This window comes from Balaenoptera musculus, chromosome 18 (genome assembly GCF_009873245.2).
Source record: "Balaenoptera musculus isolate JJ_BM4_2016_0621 chromosome 18, mBalMus1.pri.v3, whole genome shotgun sequence".
Lineage (NCBI taxonomy): Eukaryota > Metazoa > Chordata > Mammalia > Artiodactyla > Balaenopteridae > Balaenoptera > Balaenoptera musculus.
Genome location: NC_045802.1, coordinates 24,822,169 through 24,846,849, shown reverse-complemented (window position 1 = coordinate 24,846,849; position 24,681 = coordinate 24,822,169). Strand labels below are relative to the sequence as shown.

The window sequence follows — 24,681 nt, the reverse complement described above, 5'->3', positions numbered from 1 at the left end:
TTGACACACAGAGATTTCTGGAGTGCTGTGCCAGTCATCAGAGCCAGGGGTGTATTATGATTTAATGGTCCCTCTCTGCTGCATTTGATGATCTGTCCTAGAAAAACATTTTGAAGCAATAAAGCATCCATTTGGCTCCTAAGTAATGAGGGAGGCATTGCTCTTTGCATTAACTATTTATTGAGGAAGAGGAGTGACCAACTGCTAATAAGCTTTATCCAAGGAGCGTAGTGGAAAACAGAAGAAAATGCAAAAGTGAGGTTCTGTTCAATTTCATATGCAATTAACAAATATCCAGTGCTGAACGGTTAATGCTCGACGTCCATGTGACTTCTGGCCGGCTGTATTTAAGCATGAGTGCCTGTCCAGTGTATTAAAGGCCCCTTAGTCTACGGAAGGATTGTGTAGCCTAAACTAATGAGAGATGAAAGGAAGCAGTGACTGGTGAGTAGCTACAACTGCGCTGAGCTCTATAGCTTTGAATAATGGACTTATTTTCTAAGATGAACACTAATGATTGAGGCTTGCTAGTTTACTCCTTTTGGGAAGGGTTCCTTTTTTTTTTAGAGATAATTATTGCTTTTCCATAACTTGGGAAATCTGCTCTCTACTGCAATATGTAGATTATCACTTGATCAAACAGCTTTTAACCTGGGAAAATTTCTAATTTGCTCTACAAGTAAATATATAATTCATTATTTGGAAATAGGTTCTAGGTGGGAATGTAACGTTTTGCTTTTCTTTCACAAGTAAATAAATGGTCTCTTCTTTGCAGTAAATGCTTAGGATTTAGCAACTTCAAGGTTACAACCAGAATATTGTATTCACACATAAATAGGGCCTGCTTTCAAGTCATTTCAGAATCTTACTTGGAAGCTTTTGGTGCTATAACAGCATGAAGTTTTATTCCTCTTGCTTTAAGATTCTTGATATAATTAATTTGCCTTCTTTAGTAACATGAAAAAAAGATGAAAGTCACAATTATTTTCATCCCTTAAAGCCAACTAAAGGACTTATATGCTAATTCTTCTTCCCTGTTCTCACTAAAAAGTAGTACAGTGGAGTTCTACACAATGGGAAGAAAATCCATCACATAAATCATGTTAAAATAGGCCATGGAAAGGATCTGTAAACCCAACATTATTTAAAGCAGAATAGTCTTGATACTATTATAAACCAATTATGAAATCATTTAATATTGCATTCCTTTGATTTTTGATTTTTCAAAATTTCCATATTGAAAAATATGTGTTAATTCTAGCTTACTATGAATTATTTTGATTTATATTTAGAATCCATTTTCAAGATATATTACGTGAAATAAGAATATTCTGCTTATATGAGTTCATAGCCTTGGGTAAAGGGCTAGAAAGCCTGATAAGTAAATAGCGATGAGGGCAAAGACAAGAAAAGTCTCCTTAGAATTTTTCTTTCCTAGACCACGTTGTATCACACTGAGAACTAAAATCCATTTACCTTACAGAGAATCTTACTTTCTTCATCAAGGAAGTAAGGACTTAAGAGATTAGAAATGGTACCACCTTGTAAGATGTTAGGTCTCGCAATAATCTCTCTTCGTGGGTTAATAACAATCATGTTGCATTATCCCTTTCAGATAATCACTCCATTCAGAAGACTAATGCTTTGCGCTGAGAATAGGAAAGAGATGGAGGATTGGATCAGCTCGCTGAAGTCTGTACAGACCAGAGAACCTTACGAGGTAAAGCAGCCTCTCTCCTGTCATCTCGTGTTCTTAGAGAATAAATGTGAACCGTAGCGCTAAAGCTATATTCTGCGAAAAAAAAAAGTATGTGTAGATTCATTCAGCAACTTGTTTAAACCTGATACTGATTTTTTTTTTAAGTTAAAGCAAAGTGTTTTAGTTTTAAAAATCGTGGATTTGAAATTGTAATCGTAACTATATACATTCCAAACGTAGTCCTGTTCTCTTGTTTGGCAAATCTGTGCTAACGTCTCATTTCTAGGTGGCCCAGTTTAATGTGGAACATTTCTCAGGGATGCATAACTGGTACGCCTGCTCCCATGCCCGACCCACTTTCTGTAACGTCTGCCGAGAGAGTCTTTCTGGAGTCACCTCCCATGGCCTGTCCTGCGAAGGTACAGTAACATCCAGGGTGTCTTCTCCCTCGACACTGACCTTGCTGTAAACACGCTGCCATGGGTACATCTGTGAACAGAGAGACATCATCAGAGGAAGACATTTCCCTTGGGTGGAAGCAGTAGCTGGGAGCATGTCAGTGGGACCAGAGTGTTTTAATTTTACTGTGGCTTAAAGTGAAGCTCTGCACGCATAGGACCAACTTGGAAAATATTTTGGCTCAGGAAAAAATAACATAAAATCATTTGAAGGGAAGTATAAATCAAAATGTAGCATTTCCCTCCTGAGGAACTAGCAACTACCCTTAAAGAAAATTCTTTAGACTTTGTGTATCATTCTAATTTTCTAGTATTCTTTTTCTGTTCTGTTTAATTACAGAGAACAAAACTTTCTGTGAGGACAGTATATACTTTTTGGCAGGATTTAGATTGTTACTTATGTTACATTGTTTTAAATGTTTTATTTCATTTATGTTTAATTTAAACGGATGTCATCCTTTTAAATTTCTTTAAAGTTTTCTAAAAATAAGGTCTATGCTGTTGTTCTCATGGCAGGATTTGTGGGTTATTTTTAAATTTAAGAGCAGTGACCACTTAAAAGAAATACATTAATAGTCAGCAAGAGAAAACCATACCTTCTTTAGATTTATTTAATTTAATACCTCAGTGATTCCATCACTGTGTACTACTTTTGAACTACATATAATACCATTATTTAGCTTTTCTCTCTAATACAAAAAATTCTTAGGTAATCTTGTAATAAAACTATATCATAATTAAATAATAAAATAGAAATGGAGTAATAGTTTTAATTCATTTTAAATTACAAAATCCGAGATATGTCAGTATTTCGGCTATTTAATATGACAATGACACAGCCTAGTGGATAAGAATAGAGCTCTGTAGTTAAACCCTGTGGGTTCCAATTTCAGTTTTACCACCACAAACTGTGACCAGGAGTAGTTTAACCCTTTTAGACTTTTGCTTCCTCATCTGTACAATGGGGATAATAATCATTTATACCTCACAGAGTACTATGAAAATGAAATGAGAGAGTACATACAATGAGGCTAGTTTTCTAGTCAAATATATGGTAGACATTTGTAACTGCCTTGTATAAGAAGTTCACCAAGTAAACAATTACAGATTGCATCATGGCCTGATGCATTAAAATTCATGAAAATGAGAATTTGGAGGAGGCATTAAACATTTTTTTAGATTTAAAGAATGATTGCAAACAAAGATATAATTGGTTTTTATGACTTTAGTGATCTAAAAGTGTTCCTGTAACTCTACTAGGGCTGTAATATTATATGGGGATATTTTGAAGGTCTTTGTACTATTACCTTATAGTCTATTATCCTCAAAACGCTAAAAAAAAAATCAGATCTAAAATAGCCTTAGATCTGATCTGTGGTATCCTTCTGATTTGAGAGTTATGTATTATTAAATATAGTTAACTGTTTAGGAATTGAAGTTAATAGTGGGATGACTGAATATTTTTCTAAGCATTTTAAAAGAAAAATGAAAATTATATTAGCTGGTGAGAATAAAAAACTTCAAAGTCTTTAAATAAATGTGTTAACATTATTCTATTACTAATTAAGTTCCTGACTTTTTTTAAAGTCTCAATTATAGTATTTTTTAATTATCTTTTTAGAGTAATATATGTTAGTATTCATTTTCTCTGCTGATAAAAATTTTAAATCTGCAGCGTCTTGCCCATGAGTATTTTTAAAACTGCAGCAGAAGGTTTTAAAAATCCCAAGGGTTTTATGAATATACAAAAAAGTTGCCTTTTTATTTTATGAGACTGTGGTTATTTAGGATGTTTTTACTGTAAGCAAAGTTAAACTTTGGAACCCTCCTTGAAATCGGAATAAACTGCTTGCTTGATAAAACTAAGGGCTCAAAATACAAGACGCTTTAAAAGTTATAACAGAGATGCAAATACAGGAAAAATTCATTCAACAATGACAATGAATAACATTGTATTAGAATGGAATCTCGCTTCCAGTGTGTAACGCCATCACTAAATTTACTTAATCTTTCTGCCCTTGTTTTCACAGTAAAAACAGTCTGTACTGATTTGTCTTGTAGGATTGTGTTGAATAATAACTAAAATTATGATTTTAAAGCCTTGCATATACAAAATATATGAATGAAAAATAGAAGACAGAAAACACATTTCATAAGTAATCCCCTAAGTCAATTGAGAATGTTAATTATAATTTCAGAGCATAATTGTGCTTCACAGTTATTTATACAGCACTCTAAGAATAAGAAGTTAAGTGGTGTTTTTTTTTTTTAATCAACAGCATAAATATCTCCACATGGGTACTTATTTTTATCTTAAGTACCCATGAACACTTACAACATGGTAAAGATTGAATATTGCAACAAAGAATCATAATTTGTTACATGTCACTGTATTTTTTATGCTTTATGGTTTTAAAATAATGACTTTACAGGTCAGGAAAAAGTGCCTTATTTCAGAATAACTTGTTTGGAGAAAATTAATTGTCAGCTAATTACTAGGCACAAATTAAGGTGCCTAGTAATCATGTCCATTCCTTAGTGTCCATAGTTACAGACCAGTTTGTTTTATTTTTATCATTATATGTTGTATATGTTGTATTAAGCAACTTTGTAATTCTCAAGGCTCATTGCATGAAGAACTTTATTATTACAAAAGTGATTTTTATTTTTAATGAGCTGTTTGATTTTTAATGGCAAAATCTTCAAAAAGCCAGGAAATTATACTCTGTTGCCCTCTTTTTACTTCCTTCTTTGCCTCTTAGAAAAGTTATTGACTGTTAATATCAAGTACTTATTTGTACTTAAAAAGCAGCCTGCTTTTAAAAACTAGAACTAAAACTAGAACCATACTTTTGAGAAATACAGTAACAGATGACAACATTTAAATAGTTTAAAATATTAAATAATTTAAAAGTCACTTGGAACAAAAAGAAGCAGGTCATGCTAAATTTTTTTTCAAACTAAGCTAATTTCCTATGGTGCTGTTTCTTTATACTATTGTTTATCAGCAGTAAAATTCAGTTGAAAACTTGTTTTCTATACGAAGTCTGTGCTTAGTTACAAAGTCATTTATAACAAAAATAGTATGATTTCTAGGAAAGAACTTGTCAACGTACACAAAAGAGCAGGTAGATGAAACATTGCCAGTGTCTATAGACTAATATTTTTAAAGGAAAAACCAGCTCAATTTAAGTGGCCATTTATATATCGGCTATTCATGATACTTGAAGCATTCTGAACATTTGACTACAGGCATCTTAGTTGTTTTACTTGACCCCTTCGTTTTCATGTTACATCAAATTAGGACAATTTAAAGAGAATGGTGCGTAACCCGTCATTTCAAATTTGTTAACGATTTACTGGTAGAAATTCCAAAACCATGTGATAAGGAGCCGCCTGAAAAGTCAGAAACTCTTATAACGTCAGTATCCATTAACACTTGGATAATGTGTGTCGCTAGAGGGATGGATAAGCTTAGTAGGAGTCAAGTTCTGATTTTCATAAGCAAGGGTTAATTTTTCAAATAATCTGTGGTTTATTTGTTTTTTCATGTATGTGCTGCTTCTGTCTTGGTTGTTTCCTCTTATTTCTCCTTTGCAGGCACCTTTTTGATAATATGGCCTGGGAGAATTAGCGATGCCTGTAGTAGGAACATCACTTCATCATTCCTTACTTCTACATTGTCATGTAGTCATCCCAACAGGATAGTTTCAAAAGACAGTGCCATCTTTGTGACCCTCATCAACCTATTTCCCATGATGCCTGGATATTTTCTTGACGTACTTGCACTTTAAAAGTCCCCTGAATTATCTTGGTCTTTATCTCTCTGGTAGTTTCAAACTTTCAATTTAAGTATATTATACGTACAGAAAAAAACAAATATCAGAAGTGTACACAGCTTGTTGAATTTTCACAAATTAAATGCATTCATGTAGTCAGCACCCAGACTTAGAAATTGGCTGTTACCAGCCCTCCTGTATTACTGAATTTTATTTTCTTCTGTTGTGTGTGTGTTGTCTCCCTTCTCCTCAAGAATTTATTTTTTTTGTACTTATTTCCTTTCTTTTCTTCTTTTAGAGTAAGTGGAATCTCTTTAAGTAGCAATCTATAGCTTGATCAAAGTGCTTCATAAACACATAACCATATTTGCTTTTTAGAATATCATTGAAGAGTAATAGAAGCTTTTAAAAATAGTTTTTCTTCTGCCCCCCGACCACTTTAAAATTTCATGCTGTGATTTCCTTTCATTGTTGATCCAAAAGTGCATATTCATTTAGCAATGGTTCACTTTTTTTTTTTTTTTTTTTAGTGTGTAAGTTCAAGGCTCATAAAAGGTGTGCAGTGAGAGCAACAAATAACTGCAAGTGGACGACCCTGGCGTCCATCGGGAAGGACATCATAGAGAACGAGGATGGGGTAAGCTCGTACTGTCTCCCATCTCTCCCCGGCACGTCTGCTCTTTTATTCTCCTCTCCTGTGGAAATTAAGTGGGAGCGTCTATTACTTCAATTACGACAGCGAGTTCAGGGGGAGTGTTTATTATTATGATTAGATGGAAGGTTTTGGTTGATTGTGACTTTTTATTTTCAATCCAGTTCTTTGTAGCTTCCTTCAGCTCTTAAATTTCAAGGGGAATGTTGTGTAAGGGCTTAGGAGTGGTTGCTGTGCTGGGCTGGTGCTGTAGACCCTTATCTGGCCAACTAAGTTATTCTTTAAGGCTCAGCTCAGCTGTTTACTCAGATGTTCACTCCTGAGACTTTGGGACCTCCTCTCAATGGTGCCCCCCACCTTCTAAACCTTGACTGCCTTGCATGTGAATCTCTGATAACACTTCGTGGTCACTATATGGTAATCTCTCTATGTGCCTTTCTCCTCAGTGAGACTGCAAATCCTGCAGGGCAGGGGTTTAGCCTTACTTATCTTTGTATCACTACAGTGCTCAGGGCATAATAGATGCTCAATAAATGTGGGGGAAATGAATGTATGCCACAAATGATACATGGTGCTGATTCCATAGAGTAAGAAATCATTGTATCTCTTCCCTTGGCTAAGAGTGATGTCCTCCACGGTCTTTAATTTGACTGCCCTTTCTTCCTGCTGCACAGCTGGCTATGCCCCACCAGTGGCTCGAGGGTAACTTGCCCGTGAGTGCCAAGTGTGCTGTCTGTGAAAAAACGTGTGGCAGCGTTCTCCGTCTTCAAGACTGGAGATGCCTTTGGTGTAAAACGATGGTGAGAGTTTTATAATTATTTTCCATTTAAAATGTTTCTTTCTGTACCTTTTTCATCTGTGTGATTTAGAGACAAAGCTAAGAATTTATGGCAGAGCAGAGCCTGGTAGCACACGCACCCGTTGTAAGGTTCATCTTTTTTCAAGATGCGTTCCTTCCACTCCGGTTACTTTTGCAAATGCCCTTTTTGTGACACCTACTCTTGTCCCTTTGTGTGAGGACCTCTTTCCCACAGTTTTATTGTTTTTCATCAAGCTTTAGCCACACTTAGTGGTTTGCTATTTTCAGCCTGTTTTACTACCTGTTGCCCACAGAAAGCCACCAAATTTTGATTAACAGGCAAAGTGTAAGTTTGCTACAACCCCGTGTGTGTTCTCCGAGAGAAAGAAGCCGAGTTCAGTAGGCCATGCACTGATATAATTTAAATTATATACATTTATGTTATATAAATAAGTAAATATTTAAAAACTTCTTGGCATGTGCGAGAAAGTGGTGAGAAGCAGACACAGCATAACGTGGAGCCAACAGCAAGCAATGGTCCCATCTTTGCCAGACCGTGTGAGGACTGGGCCTCCACCCTGCAGGAGGGCAGTCGGAGCAGGAACTCAGAGGGTGACCTCACACCCCTCAGAGGGTGATGTGGGGCTAAAAGACAGCAGGACGAGGAGGCAGTGAATGCTTATCTGAGCGCCGGGTGATGCTGTCTGATTACGATGCTGATTGCCTTGCTTTGGGGCAGAGTTGTTTGGTCGTGTTTTGAGTCTTGGAAGTCAGCCCCTCTCCCCCCAACAAAAAGACGGAAAACCATTGCTTTTAATAAGCACGGTGAAGATGAGCAAATGCAAGAGATGTGCATGTGATATGTTGATTTCATAATCAATGAGATTGAGTCCATAGGCCACAGAGAAAAATAAGTCCTACAATTTTTTAGTCAGACCTGATAGGGAATCTTGTGTTTCTTTTTTGTTTTTGTCTTTAATTTTTTTTTGGCCACGCTGCCCGGCACACGGGATCTTAGTTCTCCACCAGGGATGGAACCCACACCCCCTGCAGTGGAAGCGAGGAGTCTTAACCACTGGACTGCCAGGGAAGTCCCCTCTTTTTCATTTTTGAATCGAACATGATTCTCTTCATCCCCAGGCTTTTGTTATTCTTCATCGATTGCCTCTTTTATTGACATAGATGTTACTCTTTATTTCTTTTATCCCATTTAATATAATATGCAGACTATATTAGATATCCCTCTTTGGAGTTTTGGTGCAACCCTAACCCTGAAAACCCCCTTCTGCCGTTCCTTATTTTAAAGGAGTGCTCACATAAACAAGATTTTAAATCAAGATTCCATCCCACCCAAGATTTCTTTTTTGGGGGGACAACCACTGATGTATGCATCTACCACTACTTTTATTAGTCTGCATTTACTGAAGTCTATTTCTCTACTTCTGGAACTTCAGCTATTCTTTTTTTGAAAAGAAAGCAGGTCATCTGTGTGATGAATTATTTTAGAAAGGTTTTATGTAAGTTGTCTTTACCTGTAATATATAGGTCTCTACTTGTGTTTAGTCAGTAGTTGTCTTTTTCTATTGTAGTTGATTTACAATGTTGTGTGAGTTTCAGGTGTACAGCACAGTGACTCAGTTATACCTACATACATATGTTTATGTATTCTTTTTCAGATTCTTTTCCTTTATAGGTTATTACAAAATATTGAGTATAGTTCCCTGTTCTATATAGTAGGTCCTTGTTGGTTATCTATTTGATATATCATAGTGTGTATATGTTAATCCCACACTCCTAATTTATCCCACAGACATAGCAAACAAACTTACGGTAACCAAAAGGGAAAGCGGGGGAGGGATAAATTAGTCAGCAGTTTTTAAACTTTATTAAGTTTAACAGTAGAAGTTAAAAAAAAAAAGCAGTAGGAGTTAAATTAGGTTTTTTACTTGCTTGTTCTACTCTCTGCCACATTTTAAAAATTTCACAAATGGGACAGAAGTATTATTACAGACTGTAGAAGGGATGATTCTGGAATGTCTTTCCTCTTTTTTGCTGGCAAACTTAAATATCACCTTAGCATGAAATCATTCCATGTGTCAGTTAGACATGCAGGTTTCTGGGCCACCATCACTTTTGTTACATGCCTCTTAATCTTGTACTTCCTATATACTATCATTTATCCATTATGATATTATGATGCCTTTAAAATTTGAGTTTCTAACAGCAAAACATCTAGTGTCTAAACATAGTCACCTGGTTCAAAACAAAACAAAACCATAGTTCCACAATCCTAATAAGTCATAGTTTCACACTCCTAATAACTCTTAATTTTTCCAGCTGTTGACCAATCTCGGCATAGTTTTACCTTTTCTGTAAAAATAGTGAAGATACAATTTTATCTCTGCTTTTCTCATTTAACATTGTTATAATCATAGAGCAAAATGCTCTGTGATTCTCCTACGTTTTAAATTCCTTTTAAAACTATCTGTGCCTGCTCATTTTTCTAAAATCCATTTGGATTGTTAATGATTATAAGTCATAACAGGAAATGGTCCAAAATTAGGTCATCAGCAGAACAAGAATCGCTATTAAATTTCAATTATTTTCTCAAAAGTTTTGATAAATACATGTTTAACTGATATGCCAGTTTTCTAAAAGGACTAATGAAATAAAGCCTTTTTAAATAAGTGCTTTATGAAGTGCCTGCTCTTACTAATAAAACATTTAAAGGCTCTCTAGTTGAGTACATAAATTATTCTAAATTGCCTGAGTCCTACTTGATATGTTTGCCCTGCTTGAGTGACCTTGAAACTTTTTTTTCTACAGTTAACACACTTGCTGAGTGCCTGTGATGTGTATCATTTTCCAAGATGAGGGGGCAATAATAGGACCTTTTCCTTTTCCTTACAGAGCCAGAAGTCTAGCTGAGAACATAGGCACGGATGTGCTTATAACTATAATAACATGACAATATTATAAAAGAGGTGTGAATAGAAAGTTATAGATCACTGCAGAAAGAGCAGACACATTACAGATTGTATTTATCTTCATTAAATTCTGTAAGAATTTTATAAGGTAGGTGTCATCATCATTTCCTACGGACAATGATATTGACACTCACTGGTTCGCTTCCCTTCTTCCTTCCCTCCTCCCTCCCTCCTTTCCTCCCTTGCTCCCTCCCTTCCTTCCTCCCTTCCTCTGCACTTCTCCCTCTTCTCTTCCGCTCTCCTTCCCTTCACCAGGCATTTATTGACTACATACTACTTGCCTGAGACAATCATGAAAACAGGCTGTACAGACCAAATCAAATTCCCATCTCTAAAATGATTAGGCCATTCCTTAGAAGTATAAATATTGTGCCATTAAAGTAATTTATGAATTACTGAACATTTTGGGATGCACTTGATCTTCATTTACCAGTTCCTTAGATATAATTTATACCATAATAAAACATTGATGTGTTTTTATGATTCCTGAAGGTTTATTTCATTGTTATTAGGTACACACTGCCTGCAAAGATTTATATCATCCTATATGTCCACTTGGCCAATGTAGAGTATCTGTCATACCTCCAATTGCACTGAACAGCACCGATTCTGATGGTATGTAGCGGTAGTGTAAGTATGTATATTCTTAGTATATCAAATGTTGATATGTACATCTATTTTCCTAGAATAAATAGAACTGTAATTGGTTATTCTGGTTCGTTTTTATATAATAATTCCATTTCAATTGCAGAACAGTACATTTAATTTATAAAAGAACGTTTTAAAATTAAGGTGTAAAAACATAACTATTAACACAGTGGTGAAATTACAGTGTATAAGACTTAGAGATTTTACATTTCAGCAAATAAAATAAGATCGTTATTCTGTAACAAAATGCAATCTGAAAAGATTAATTTTTTATAAGCAATTTTTCCCCCTCCGTAATTGAAGCTGCCCATTAGCATAGCTCTTATTGAAATGTGTTTTCTTACCATTTCATTGTAGGAATTTATACTCCTATAAATTCATTCACTTTTTCTGGAATTTTGCAACTTAATTGTACGTACTGAAGAACCTGTTTACAGCACTGGTTTTGGAATAGCATACTAATAACTTCCTTGTAAGCAAACCATATTACAAAAAGCTTTTACCATAAACTCTTATCAATGTTTTGCATCGATAAAGTGCCTTATGCTTTTCAAACTTTTTATATAAATGATGCCAGTAGATATCATAGATATTATAAGCTGCAGAAGATATGATTTGTTAACCTGTGTTATTAACAGCCCCCCCACCAAGCCCTGATATATCAAAGTTCTGTTATTTATTATAAAATTTAAAAATATTTTCTAAGGCCTTATCAAGGAGGAGTTAAATATAATGCCGAACATGAACATGAATCCTTTAACAATTGTGAATTTATAGACTATGATTGGTTTCTCTTAATAATTAAGTGTTGTTACGGCAGGTGGTAGATCTCAATTTATCTATGATTAATACTTTTACCATCTTTGGTATGATTTTTCATTATAGTGCACATTTTAAAAGATAAGTTCTATGGTCTTAGTATGTAAATAATAAACCTATCTCCTTTTGGGGGTGCTAAATGATAACATTGTTAAAGTAATAAACAAGGTTCTTTATTTATGAATTTATCATTTTTCCTCTGAAGTTTTTTTAAGAGTTTAAAAAGAGAAAGCTGTACGTATTGATCTTGTGCTGTGTTTTGTTTCTTTTTTTTAACAGGTTTCTGTAGAGCAACATTTTCATTCTGTGTTAGTCCTCTATTGGTTTTTGTCAATTCTAAGAGTGGAGATAATCAGGGAGTAAAGTTTCTTCGCCGATTTAAACAGTTACTAAATCCAGCTCAGGTGTTTGATTTGATGAATGGCGGTCCTCATTTAGGGTAATTGATTATTGATAAATCTCATTTGAATGATATGTAGCACTGAGCACGAAATACACTTGGTTCTTCAGCTGATGAAAATTGCAGATTCATCTAGAGATCTCTGTGTTGATCTTCTGACATCTCCCTTTTTTTAAAGTTCTGATTATAAACTTTAACATAAACTTTTTGATATTTATATATCTTCCTTGGGTGCTGAAAGTTCTAAAGTTTGTTTAGAAAATGTTTTAGAATATATCCTACATCAAACAGTTCTGTTTGCTTAGCTCTACAAAGTAGATCAACTTGTGTAAATATAGAAATACAAAAAATAACTTGAGAAAATGATTTGCATGAGAGGGTAGTATTGAGTTGTATATAATACAAATAATTATTTAACCAAAGCACAGATACTGTTGTGGGCCTCAAGGACAGGTCCTCAAGGATTTCAGACTCAGTTCCCACACACGACAAAAAAGTACTTTTGTTAATTGTTCATTTCAAACTTCCTGGAATGTCATATAACCTAAAATCTGGGGGGAAAAGCTTAAATATATTTTCAAGAGGGAAAATATGCCTTGAGGCACTTTGAATACATTTTTAGTGTATATATATGATTTCTGTTGAAGAGGTGATATTGTGTCATCTGACCCAAGAGCCTGCGATCTCCTTATAATTTACTTACGCCAACTCGGCTTTTCTCTTGGGTTCCACTGTCACCTTAAATCATAAACACAGAAATAGAAATGAAGATTTTAGATACCAGTTCCTGAGAAGGCCTTTGTGTTTTGTGATTTAGCACTCTCCTATCTTCTCTGTTTCTCTCCTCAGTCTCTCTTTGTGCCTCTTTTCACTGTGTCCTTTCAGGGTCTTCCTTCTTGTTTCCATTGCCTTTTTCTTGCTGTCTCAAGCCCTTCTGGTCCCATGAGTGTTGGTCTTTTTCATCTGAACCCAGCTCTTTCTTTATGTGCTTGTACCTCCCTTCCTTTCTCCTGCATGTGTCCTGGCACTTCCTCATCTAGCCTCTCTCCTCACCTTTGTCTCTCCCATTGCTGGTTAGCTTTATCTCCCTTTCTAGCATATCTGTTTTATAATCCTTGATGGTTCCAATATCTTATATTTTTGACATTTATTTTTTCTACCCATCCTCTAAAATTCTAAGGAAGTCCCTTTGTGAAACTTCTTGAGATTGTCTCCATATTTTTTCGATTTTCCACAATACTTGAGGTGTACAAAGGTACATTCACAGGGTGAAATGTGTCAAAATTTGAGATGAAGGAAGGCAGAAGTAAAAAGATTGACCTGAGAATAGGAAAAGAGGAAGCAAAACAGCTACTGGGAGTATGGCGGGGGTACACTGGGCAAGGTTTGGTGGGTCTCTTTAGGAACTGCCCCTGTGCCACTCAGGAGCATCAGTGCCCTAGATTCTCCTCCCTGGTTTGTAATATGCTACTCATGGAAATAACATATCCTTGTGAAGTAAAGAGAAAAGTCAGTACTCTTACCATCTCCTATCACTTACCTTTCATTCTCTTTCCTGGGTTCTGCTTCTTTTTTGTTTTCTCATTTCTCACTCCCCTTTTTTCCTAATTTTATCTCCACTTCTACTTATAATCTCCTTTCTGCTTTATGATTAAGACATTTTCTTGAGTTACACATTGCACTCAAATTGATTTTTATAGTATAATTCATATGTAAGAGTTCTTATATTTAATCTGAACATGAATACCAGTAACTAACAGAATGACAAAGAATTGGGGAACGTGATTTTTATTTATTTATACTAAAATAAAATACTTTTTTCTTTCAGTTTAAGATTATTCCAGAAGTTTGACAATTTCCGGATTCTTGTTTGTGGAGGAGATGGAAGCGTAGGTTGGGTTTTGTCAGAAATTGATAAGCTCAACTTGAATAAACAGGCAAGTGGTCATTCCTTTCACTGCTAGTTATCCTAACCTGCTGACCAGTGATGTACAGAAATGTCAGCGTCCCTATGTGTCAACTTGTCTGAGGTCTCCTGTGGGGCTGTCTTTCAGTGTCAGCTGGGAGTACTGCCTCTGGGTACAGGAAATGACCTTGCCCGGGTTCTTGGCTGGGGAGGCTCATACGATGACGACACCCAACTTCCTCAGATACTTGAGAAGCTGGAACGAGCCAGCACCAAAATGTTGGACAGGTAATAACAAATTCTCTTCTAAAACTAGATCGAAAGTGGCATACTGATATCTTTTTTTGATAATTAAAATTGTACTGACGGTAACCCCTGACGGGGGTCCACCCCTGAGGTCTAGAACAGAGCCTGGCACAGAATAGACACTCAATAAATATGTTTTTTGAGTGAATGAATGAATTGTAAAAAAAAAAAAAAATGAGGAAACTAGTTTAATGAATCCATTATTTTAAAGATAATGTAGAAGGCTATGTTGATACTAATTACTTTTAACTGCTATTTGGCTCAGAAAGCTTAAATAGTTAATGGGGGGGGGCCTTTTGATGAGTATAATAGGCATGGTCCCTTCATCTTCTGGTTTCATTAAAACTAAGAAAGACCATATAAACCTTAGATTTTTTAGAATATCTCTTCTTAATTATACACACTGAGAAGGAATTGAACCAACAAAATACTAAAAAACATAATCTTTTCCCAGGGACAGGGAAGTGTTAGGAAGACATCTTCACATGAAGGAACTATCACTGTTTTTATGGTATCCTCGACTGCATCTCTTAACTGCTTTCTCTCTAAATGCCCCACATGTAAAAAAGAAATCACAGTGTGTGTGCGCTGAGTATTATGCAGGAGGTGTTTAGAATTGGGGTATAGGGAGCGTCCAGGGCTCAGTAAGCAGTAACCTCCATCATAAGTGGGACACAAACGTCAAAATCTCATTATAAATTTGAGCTAGCATGAATCAAAACAACTTTGATAGGATTAGCCATCTGTGGCACTCTTCCCGAAAATCACAAAATCTCATCAGGGAGCCACCCATCTAAAATGTAATTACTCTAAAATAAGCTGTAACCTAATTAATTGTAACCTTGCCTGACATAAGGTAATGTTGTAATGGCTGATTCTTTTGCTGACAGAATATTTCAAAAGAAAGCTGGGCTGGCAAGCATTTGTCTGTGTGTATCCCAAACCAGTCATGAGAGGGATCCCCCAGTAGTTTGGGAGCATAAAGTGGACTCAGTCTCCAGTCTTTAAAAGAGCCTGGAGGTGATTTCCCAGACGACTGCCCAGTTCAGTGCTTACCAAACCCCACAAGGTATTTTAAATGGCTTTTTGGTGTAAATTTAAATACCACTCTCCCTGCAACCTAGGAAATGCTGTGAGGCATTTCCTCTGCTCTGTGTGCTTTTTCCCTTGTAAGTTATAAAAATTAACTTCTCTAGGTGGTTAGCAGAGAAACAACACCCCCCTGGTAAAATTCCTTAATACAGACCTGCAAAAAAAACAAAAAACAAAAAACCACAAGAAAAAACAAATCGAAGGGGATTTAAAAAGCTAGGACTGTTGTTTAGAAACATAAGAATATTTTGTTCCAGTGCTTTCCTTACTAATTTAAGAATACCATTTGTAAAGAACAGGTGAAAAAATTGATGTTTAATAATATTCCACATCATATATGCTTTTTCATATATATTAATTTATTTGACCCTCAAAACAACACTGACTAAGAAAAGCATTGTTATGACTGTTTTACAAAGATGAAAATTGAGTCTTGTGGAGACAGTCGACTAACAATGAATAGTATTTTTTGTCTGCCTGGCACTTCTAGTTACTTTACTTGATAGAGTATCATCTCGTTTAATCCTCACTGTACATTTAGAAATGGCTAATATCATTATCATCTCCATCTTACAGGTAAAAAGTCTCAGAAGGTTTTTATATTAGCAGTGTCACATAGCTAATAAGTGGTTGAACTGGCTGTCTGCACTGAAATCCAGACTCTACTTCCCAGGGGCTTTCAACACTGCACTCTCTGTTTAATGCACATACTCACCAAATGGGTCCGTAACTTCTGCCTTCAACTCTGCTTAGCTGGTACCAATAAGCATCCCTTCCTGACTTGTGCTGCCACTTTCTCCTGTTTCATCAGCTCCAATCATTGCCTATAAAGGGAGGAGGTATAGCATGGAAGGTGCAAGGACATTTGGGTGGATTTCTTTCCCAATTCTTTAACCATCCTTTGACCAGAGAAGTATTGCCAGATATACGGAACTGGACTTTCATGTTTCCAATTGTGATTTTTCCTTATTTGAAAGTTTACAAAGTTTAATTATTTTATTTGTTGCTTGTATTACATCTGTTTCTGCACTAGAATACAAGCTTTATTAGAGAAGTCTTATTCAGTTTTGTATTTCCAGACCCTGGAATACTGTCACTTTGCGACATTCAGTACATACCTGTTACGTGGATGAATGAAGGAATGGATGACTTTTTGTGCTCAAATGTATATTTACAGTATATTCATGTCAAGAGTTGAATAGTAGCTATACACATCTATTTCATTTACACATCCTAACATATAACTTATGTCTTTTGGGGAATTCTCTCAGAATTTGAATTTTTATGCAAAGACTTATTAGTCTGAATGATACACTAGGCTCTCTTTACATACTGATGCTAATCTTGGGATTTTCCTCTAGGTTCTATCACTGGCATCCACTGTGATATGCTTTTCTTAAAATCCATGTGTTACAGTACTGCTCTTATTATGCTTTGTGTCTTTGAAAAATCTTTATTTCACATCCTGTTACTGACAACAATAATGTCCCTACCCAATTGTTCTTCCCAAATTTTGAAACTATTTTAGATAGAAGACTGGATTTATCTGGAGTTGATTGCTTTTCTCTAACACCAAATGATTCAATGTTTGGTTTGAAATTAATATTTACAGCTAATTGAAGTAAATTTGCCTCCATTAAGTATTATTTCTATTAATTTTTTCCTCTCAATCCCATGCGTACTTTCTTAATGTAAGAAGGACTATTTAGCTAATTTTCATAATTTTCATTTCATGTCTGTATAAGCTGACTTGGCAAGACAGATTGTTACATGCAGAATGATTTACTTTTCGTAGGTACTACGCGTTTGTTTAATCTAGGACATGTTTTAGAATTTGGGGCTGTGACCCATTAGCAACTTGTATAATCTAGTTAGAAATTGCAGTGAGCATTATTTAAAGAGTGAAACAGAAAGGAATAGAAAAGTCAGAATGCTTTGCACCTAGTGAAGAGGAGAGGTCTTGTTACATATCTACATTTCTTACTGTGGGCCATAGCCTTCAAATATTTGGAAGTCATCAATCAGAGAATTGGTAAGATATGGAAATCATAAATTATGAATTCAGCATTTTATGAGATTACGAAAAGTCCATCTCTTCCCATATTTGGTTATTTTAGACACAGGAAACCATAGTTCATGAATATATGTGCATATGTGTGTATGTGAGGTAAGACCAAAGTCAGTTTATTAAATTTTAAAGGAATTTTAGACCAAAGATTTTTCTCCTTTCAGGTGGAGTATAATGACCTATGAACTCAAATTGCCAGCAAAGGCTTCTCTACTTCCAGAACCTCCAGAAGCATCTGAAGAATTTTATGTAAGACTTTAACTCTTTATCGATTTATCATTTGAAAACGGGGGTGAGTGTCTTGAACAATAAAAAACATATAAGATATGGTAGTATGTTCACTTAATCGTAATTTTTCTTGTTTGGGGTTTGGTCTCATTGACTGCTTCTGGTCCCCTCCTCCAGAGGAAAGAATCCTTACCATCTAGGTGAGTGTCCTTCCATGACAACCACCCTAGGCGTGTGAATTCAGCCACATCACTCGCCTTTGTGGGTCTCATCTTCATGGACCTCAGCTGTTGACAAGACCACAATGTTGGGAGGATTAAAGGGGGTGATGAGTGTGTGGAAAGCGCCAGGCATGCAGGTTCCCTTGCTCCCACCCACCTGATAGTTCTCCCTGAATATTCCACCTGCCTATTTACTCTTACCAGCCGGGCTCCAGGGAAGCCAGCTGATGCCAGGCTCCTGTTAGCTTTCACTCATCTTCTGCTTCACCCATGAGCACCTGTTTGAATATTAGATGTTCGCCCAGCTCCAGACACACATCAGTACTCGTCACCAGAATATTGTATTAGAATTTCTCTCTTCCTGCTTTCCCTGCTGTGTTGAGGATGCATCAGGACAGGCCTCTAGGTTAAGTTTGTGGATCAAGATAAAACAAAGGAAGACAGTGCACTTCATTCCATCCCTGCTACAGACCATTAATAACTACAGTTTTTAGACGTTCTTAAAGATTCAGCATTCTAATTAAACCTCAAAACACTGGAGATTTAAAACAACCTAATTTTCAAAGGATTATTCTCTGACTCGCTAAGACCATTTGATCTATGATAGCTTATTTATCCCTCTAGGAAAATTCATCTGTTTATTTTACAGTTGAAATCTTTGTTTTGTCATTAAGAAAATTATGATCTTGTCAAAACTAAGGAAAGGAATGATAACTAGAAACATGGGCTATTCCTTAAAGAAGCTAATTGTATTTAAATTTTTTCCCTGATATAAAAGTAGCAAAATCTGCTTCTAAAAATTTTGGAAAATACAAAAATATATAAAAAAGAAGGTAAAAATTTTATTTACAGTCCTGCCACCCAGAGGTAATTACTATGAAAGATTAATATATTTACTACTTGATTTCCAGCAGCATTTTTGTTTATATTATTATTTTATTCAACTATAAACATAATGTTTTCATAGGAACCAATCTTTTTTCTTAATAGTATTTTTTAAATGTTATTAATTTTCTCTCCAAAGAGACAAAAGGGGCATTATTTTGCTCTTCTTACTTCAAGATGTCTATTTCCTATCATATAAAATAAAGTCAGGCAATTTACTTTTATCATATATGTAGTCACTAAATATGAGGTACAATTGTAACTACATGGAAGAAAGCTCTTTTTTAGTGTAAAGGAGTTTTGAATGAAACTTCATGTATTTTGCTTTTTTATTAAAGTATTTCATAACAAAGAGATAGTGTGCCTTAAGATTACAGGTTAAATGAGTGTTCTTTGTCACTCTGACCAGTCACTGTGTGACTTCTTTGCCTTGAAAACTGAAATAAAAGTAAGCTAAATATTCCTTCTTCGTAGGGTCAATCTAATTTTCCAGCTTATATTTTTTAAGTAAAATATTCATTTTGGATTCCCTTATGCATAATTGTGAAATTACTGTTTTTTTCGATTTTCCTTAAAAGGCCACAAAATGTGGTTGATCTTATTAACTGTTAGCATTCTGCTGGCACCATAGAATTATAGAGCTTAAGGAATTGTGACAGTTTTATTGATTAATTCCTTATGGCCATAATTAAGTAATTCTATTGTTGTTGTACTTTTTGAACATTGTAAGAATAGTGATTCCATAATTTCCTTCAGTAACAATGATTCTATTGCTTAATACTCAATATCAGAAAATGTATTGTTTACATTTAATGTAAAATCCCTCTGCCATCAGGTTCTTCTCTCCTCTACCCCTTGGCGAATGAATATGCATTTCTCCATTGGCCTCATACTAGTTCACTCTGTTCTCACCTCAAGTCTCAGCTTAGGTATCACTCATTCCAGGTGTCCACCACTCACTCCAAGTGGTCATCCTTCATCTCCCAAGTCCTACGTCTGTGTCCTTCTTCAGTAGTTCCACAGCCCCTTCACCTTCCATCATCTTAGTGCTATCACCCTGTAAGGATCAGGCAATGTATGTTATTCACTCACCGTTATATTGTCGTCTGGTATGATGACTGGCACAAAGTAGACAGTGAATTAAAAATTAGTATTGTTAGGGAGTTCCCTGAAGATTCAGTGGTTAGGACTTGGCACTTTCACTGCTGTGGCCCAGGTTCAATCCCTGGTCGTGGAAATAAGATCCCACAAGCTGTGCAGCACGGCTTTAAAAAAAAAAAAAATTCGTATTGTTAAATTCTTTTACTCTAAATACCAAACCGTATTAGAACAATGGACATCTTGACATCAAAGCCCTCTGGCCTTATGTATTCCTTAGAAGCCAGATTCCTACTGCTTTCTTTTTAGATTAAAAGCCTTTTGATGCAGAGGTCATGTTTTTGGACTCTTCTGTATCATTCCCCCATCATACAAGTCTAGTAAGTCTACAAATGCTTGTTATCAATGCCAAGGTAATCAAAGAGAGGGTGTGAGCTGCTGTACCCCAGTCAACTCCCTGAAAACACAGGAGAGAATGGCCTCAAATTTCTGGAAATGAAAATCTTCTGATTAGTTTATTTCTAAATTTACTCTTGTTGAGTAATAAAACTTCTTTCCCCTCAATTCTGTTTGTTTTCTAGGTGCTTGGTAATAGCATGCTATGAAGTTGTAACTTTATTTTTTCTTTCATTCATTCAACAATATTAAGTCCCTATTGGTACCTGGGACTGGAAATAAAAGACTTACCCTCTAGCTTCAATCAGCTTAGAGCTATGTTTGTCAAGCTATGTGCCAGGCACCTCAGTGAACTCAGAGGGCTACCATGAGATTCTTTTAAATTTCAAAGAAAACATTGTAATACTCAACATCTGTTGGACATCACAGAAACTACTAGCTTGAGGTAGTACACAGTTTAAATATTAGGTTGCACTACATTCCTTTTGATGACATTATGTTTTTGTGCAGCTGGATTTTCAGTAGTTGCTGTGATATAAAGCAAACTCCACACAAAAATTAGTGTTGAATAGGAAATGAGGGTATCACGGTCCAATCTGATTCTAAGGTTTGAGATGTATACAGTGCCCACAGGCTCACAACTAGTTATTTAAGAATGAAATAAGATATTTCTTTTCTTTTAATTTATGTGTATTATTTTTTTCAAATGGTTATTAAGTTGTCAGGACATAAATACTTATTAAGCTGTTTGGACTTAACTACTATTAAGTATTTCTTTTGGCCCTGGGGCACTGTGACAAAATTACTAAGACACTAAGGATGCATGAGCCCAGAAAGTTTGGGAACCTCTGGTCTAATGGGAGGGCCAGACAAGGAAATGACCAGCAATGTTTAAGTTATTTTCAGGGTATAATGATTGCACAGAAGAGAGGGTTCTTAGCCTGGTAAGTTCAGTGAAGTCTTTACAGAGGAGGTTGTGCCTAAACTGGATTTTCAGCACAAAAAAAGAGAAGAATTAGCTAGTTGAAAAAGAGCATTATGCAGAGCTTGATAGTAAGGACCTTGGTACATTTGGGGCACTACAAGTAATTCTGTAGAGTTAGAGCATGTGGTGCAGGGGAAGGGCATCAAAAGGGCAGAGGAGAGGAAAGGAGGGTTCAGATCATGGAGAGTCTTACATGTTAGCTGAAGACTTTTGACTTTCTCTAGAAAACTTAGACATGTTAAGCTGAGATGTGGCACGATCAGATTTGTGCTTTAGAAAAAAAATCTCTCTGTTGTGAAGTGGAGAATGGTTTGAAAAGGGGCAGGAAAGACAGAGGAAGCCCAACCAGGAGGCTGTTATAGTAATACACCTGATCAATTATGAAATTTATATTTGACAGATACAGTTAGGCAAAGACCAAGACTTGCTTGGTCAGGATGTGTGTGGGGGGTTGTGTGTGATGGAATAAGCTCCAGAATCCCTACTTGTAGCTTGTCTGCTCTTCATTAGCTGTGATTCTTGGGCAAATCACTCACCTGAGCCTTAGGTGCCTTGGCTGTAAAACAGGACAATCAATAGAATAAATACATACAAAGTATTTAATTACAGTGCCTGGTACACAATAAAAAACGTCAACTGTTATTACTTTACCTTCCTAATGCTGCTAAGTGACTACATAATAGCTTAATAAGTGACATCAATAATTTTATCCCAGTTTCCCTGATGGCACAGTGGTTAAGAATCTGCCTGCCAATGCAGGGGACACGGGTTCGAGCCCTGGTCCGGGAAGATCCCACATGCCACAGAGCAACTAAGCCCCTGCACCACAACTACTGAGCTTGTGCTCTCAACTGGAGAAAGCCTGCACACAGCAATGAAGACCCAGCACAGCCAAAAATAAATAAATTTATTTAAAATAATAATAATAATTTTATCCTTGGATATAGAGGTTATTTCCTTTTCCTCTGGAAAAGGTTGTACTCTATGCCTTTGGTTACTTTCAATGGACAAAAACTTGGATTTTTTAAATGTAAATTCAAATGGAATTGATAGTTTTTCTCGACCTTCTTATGTTCTATGACAGTCTACCCTGTAGGGAAAAGAAATAAAATCAATTTTTTGGAAGAGTATTTCCTTTCTTTGCTTTTTTTAGAAGATACATTTTCATTTTTCTGATCTTAACTGTAAAGATGTAGTTTTTAATGTTTAGACCAGGGATCAATAAGTAGATTTATCAGTCAATACAATATTGTGTGAAACTTTGAGGTTCCTCCCCTCTCCTCCTTTCTTTCAGGTAAAATTTCTTTTCCATATGTGCTCTGCCTTTGAAGGCAGTAAGATAGAAATTTAAATCAGTAGCACACTGATTGCCATTGGTGGCAATGGATGTAAAGCAGGACTGAGATTGCTTTGGGAAGAAGCTAGTCAGGAAGGCTTTATAGGGGGGTGGGTAATTGAATCTTCATTTGTGTGTGAATAAACTGATGCTGATTGATAAAAAGCAGTGAAAGGTTACCTGAGTCAGAAGAGCATTGGAGGCCAGCTTGAATAGAGCAGATAGTTTATAATGGACATTTTTGAGCTGTGTGACATGGAATAGAGTTGAGGCAAACATTTGGTGGAAGGCTCTGAATATGAGGCTGTTTAAATATTGTGCACATTTTTACATATTAGGAAGATGTGTTCTTTCAACAGAACGTTAAAGTTTGAGTCAAATAGATCAGGGGATATGGGATTCCTTTAGCATTTTGATTATTTCATTGAGAGAAATACTTATTTACATGATTGAATGACATGCATTCAGCATTTTAAAAACTTTTTATTGAATTATACATACAGAAAAGTGCACATATCATGAACATATAGCTTGGTAAGTTTCCAGAAACTAAATGAACCCATGTAATCAACACCCAGACACAAGGCAGCATTACCAGTACCCCCCCCGTGCCCCCTTTCTTTCATCACCCCACCTCCCACCCCAATAACCACTATCTTAACTTCTAACAGCATAGATTAATCTTGTCTGTTTTTGTACTTTATAAAATAGAATCATTTTGTATGTGTACACTCCTTCATTTCTGAATTCTTTCCCTAAATATTATGTATGTGAGATCCATCTATATTGTGGCATAGTGGTACGTCATGCATTCTCATTGCTCTGTAGTATTCTGTTGCACGAATATACTACAGTTTTTTATCCATTCGACTATTGAATGGATGCTGCTGTGAACATTCTAACACATGTCTTTTGGGAAAGCACATCTGCCTTTCTTTTGAGTATAAACAGAAGTTGAATGGCTGAGTCCTACAGTGTTATGCATACGTTCAGCTTTAATAGATGCTACCCAGCAGTTTTCTAGAGTGTTTGTATCAATTTGCGCCTCCACCGCAGTGTACAAGAATTCTGTTGCTCCACAACCTTGCCAGCATATGGCATTTTCCATTCATCACTGTTGTTTTCCTTTTAGCTATTCTGCAGATATACAGGGGTGTTGCACTGTGGTTTTAGTTTCTATTTCGCTGATGGCTGATGAGATTGATCACCTTTTCATCTGCTTATGGACCACTTGTATATCTTCCTCTTTATTTATTTTTTTATTTATTTATTTTTCATTTTTTAAATTTTATTTATTTATTTTTGGCTGTGTTGGGTCTTTATTGCAGTGCACGGGCATCTCATTGCGCTGGCTTCTCCTGTTGCAGGGCATGGGCTCTAGGCGTGCGGACTTCAGTAGTTGTGGCATGTGGGCTCAGTAGTTGTGGCTCACAGGCTCTAGAGCACAGGCTCAGTAGTTGTGGCACACAGGCTTAGGTGCTCCGTAGCATGTGGGATCTTCCCGGACCAGGGCTCGAACCCATGTCCCCTGCATTGGCAGACGGATTCTTAACCACTGCGCCACCAGGGAAGCCCTATCTTCCTCTTTAATTTCTAGTCTTTTGCCAATTTTTATTAGATTGTCTTGCTTTTTTTGTACTGACTTGTAGGAGTTTTTTTAATATATTCAGCTATTTGACATTAATGAAATTTTTAATGGATTTTATGGATTTTTCTAAGAATATGAATTAAAGAATTCCAGAAACTAAGAGCCTTTCACAGAAAGAAAATATTTATCTATTTTGTATAATGACTCTTTCATATATATTATTTATTTCATTAAAGCCATTTATATTTCATTACAGCCATTGCCGTGTGTCAGATGAGTCAAAATGGTCCCATTTTTGAAGCAGTAATAACTGAGTTGTATAAATGCCAGA

At 35.9% G+C, this 24,681-nt stretch overlaps 1 protein-coding gene across 2 annotated transcripts in view; it reads left to right on the top strand.

Moving 5' to 3' along the window:
* Nucleotides 1-24,681, top strand: part of DGKH (diacylglycerol kinase eta) — a 176,797-nt gene that overhangs the window by 100,802 nt on the left and 51,314 nt on the right. Inside the window, exons 5-13 of one of the 2 annotated variants that reach the window (XM_036831573.1) lie at nucleotides 1,616-1,720; nucleotides 1,986-2,118; nucleotides 6,467-6,573; nucleotides 7,263-7,388; nucleotides 10,887-10,989; nucleotides 12,121-12,280; nucleotides 14,070-14,178; nucleotides 14,296-14,435; nucleotides 17,778-17,862. In XM_036831573.1, coding sequence (XP_036687468.1) covers nucleotides 1,616-1,720; nucleotides 1,986-2,118; nucleotides 6,467-6,573; nucleotides 7,263-7,388; nucleotides 10,887-10,989; nucleotides 12,121-12,280; nucleotides 14,070-14,178; nucleotides 14,296-14,435; nucleotides 17,778-17,862 — 1,068 coding nt within the window. Of the gene's footprint in view, nucleotides 1-1,615; nucleotides 1,721-1,985; nucleotides 2,119-6,466; nucleotides 6,574-7,262; nucleotides 7,389-10,886; nucleotides 10,990-12,120; nucleotides 12,281-14,069; nucleotides 14,179-14,295; nucleotides 14,436-17,777; nucleotides 17,863-24,681 lie in introns of those variants that run through there. The other variant, XM_036831574.1, reaches the window with a different exon arrangement.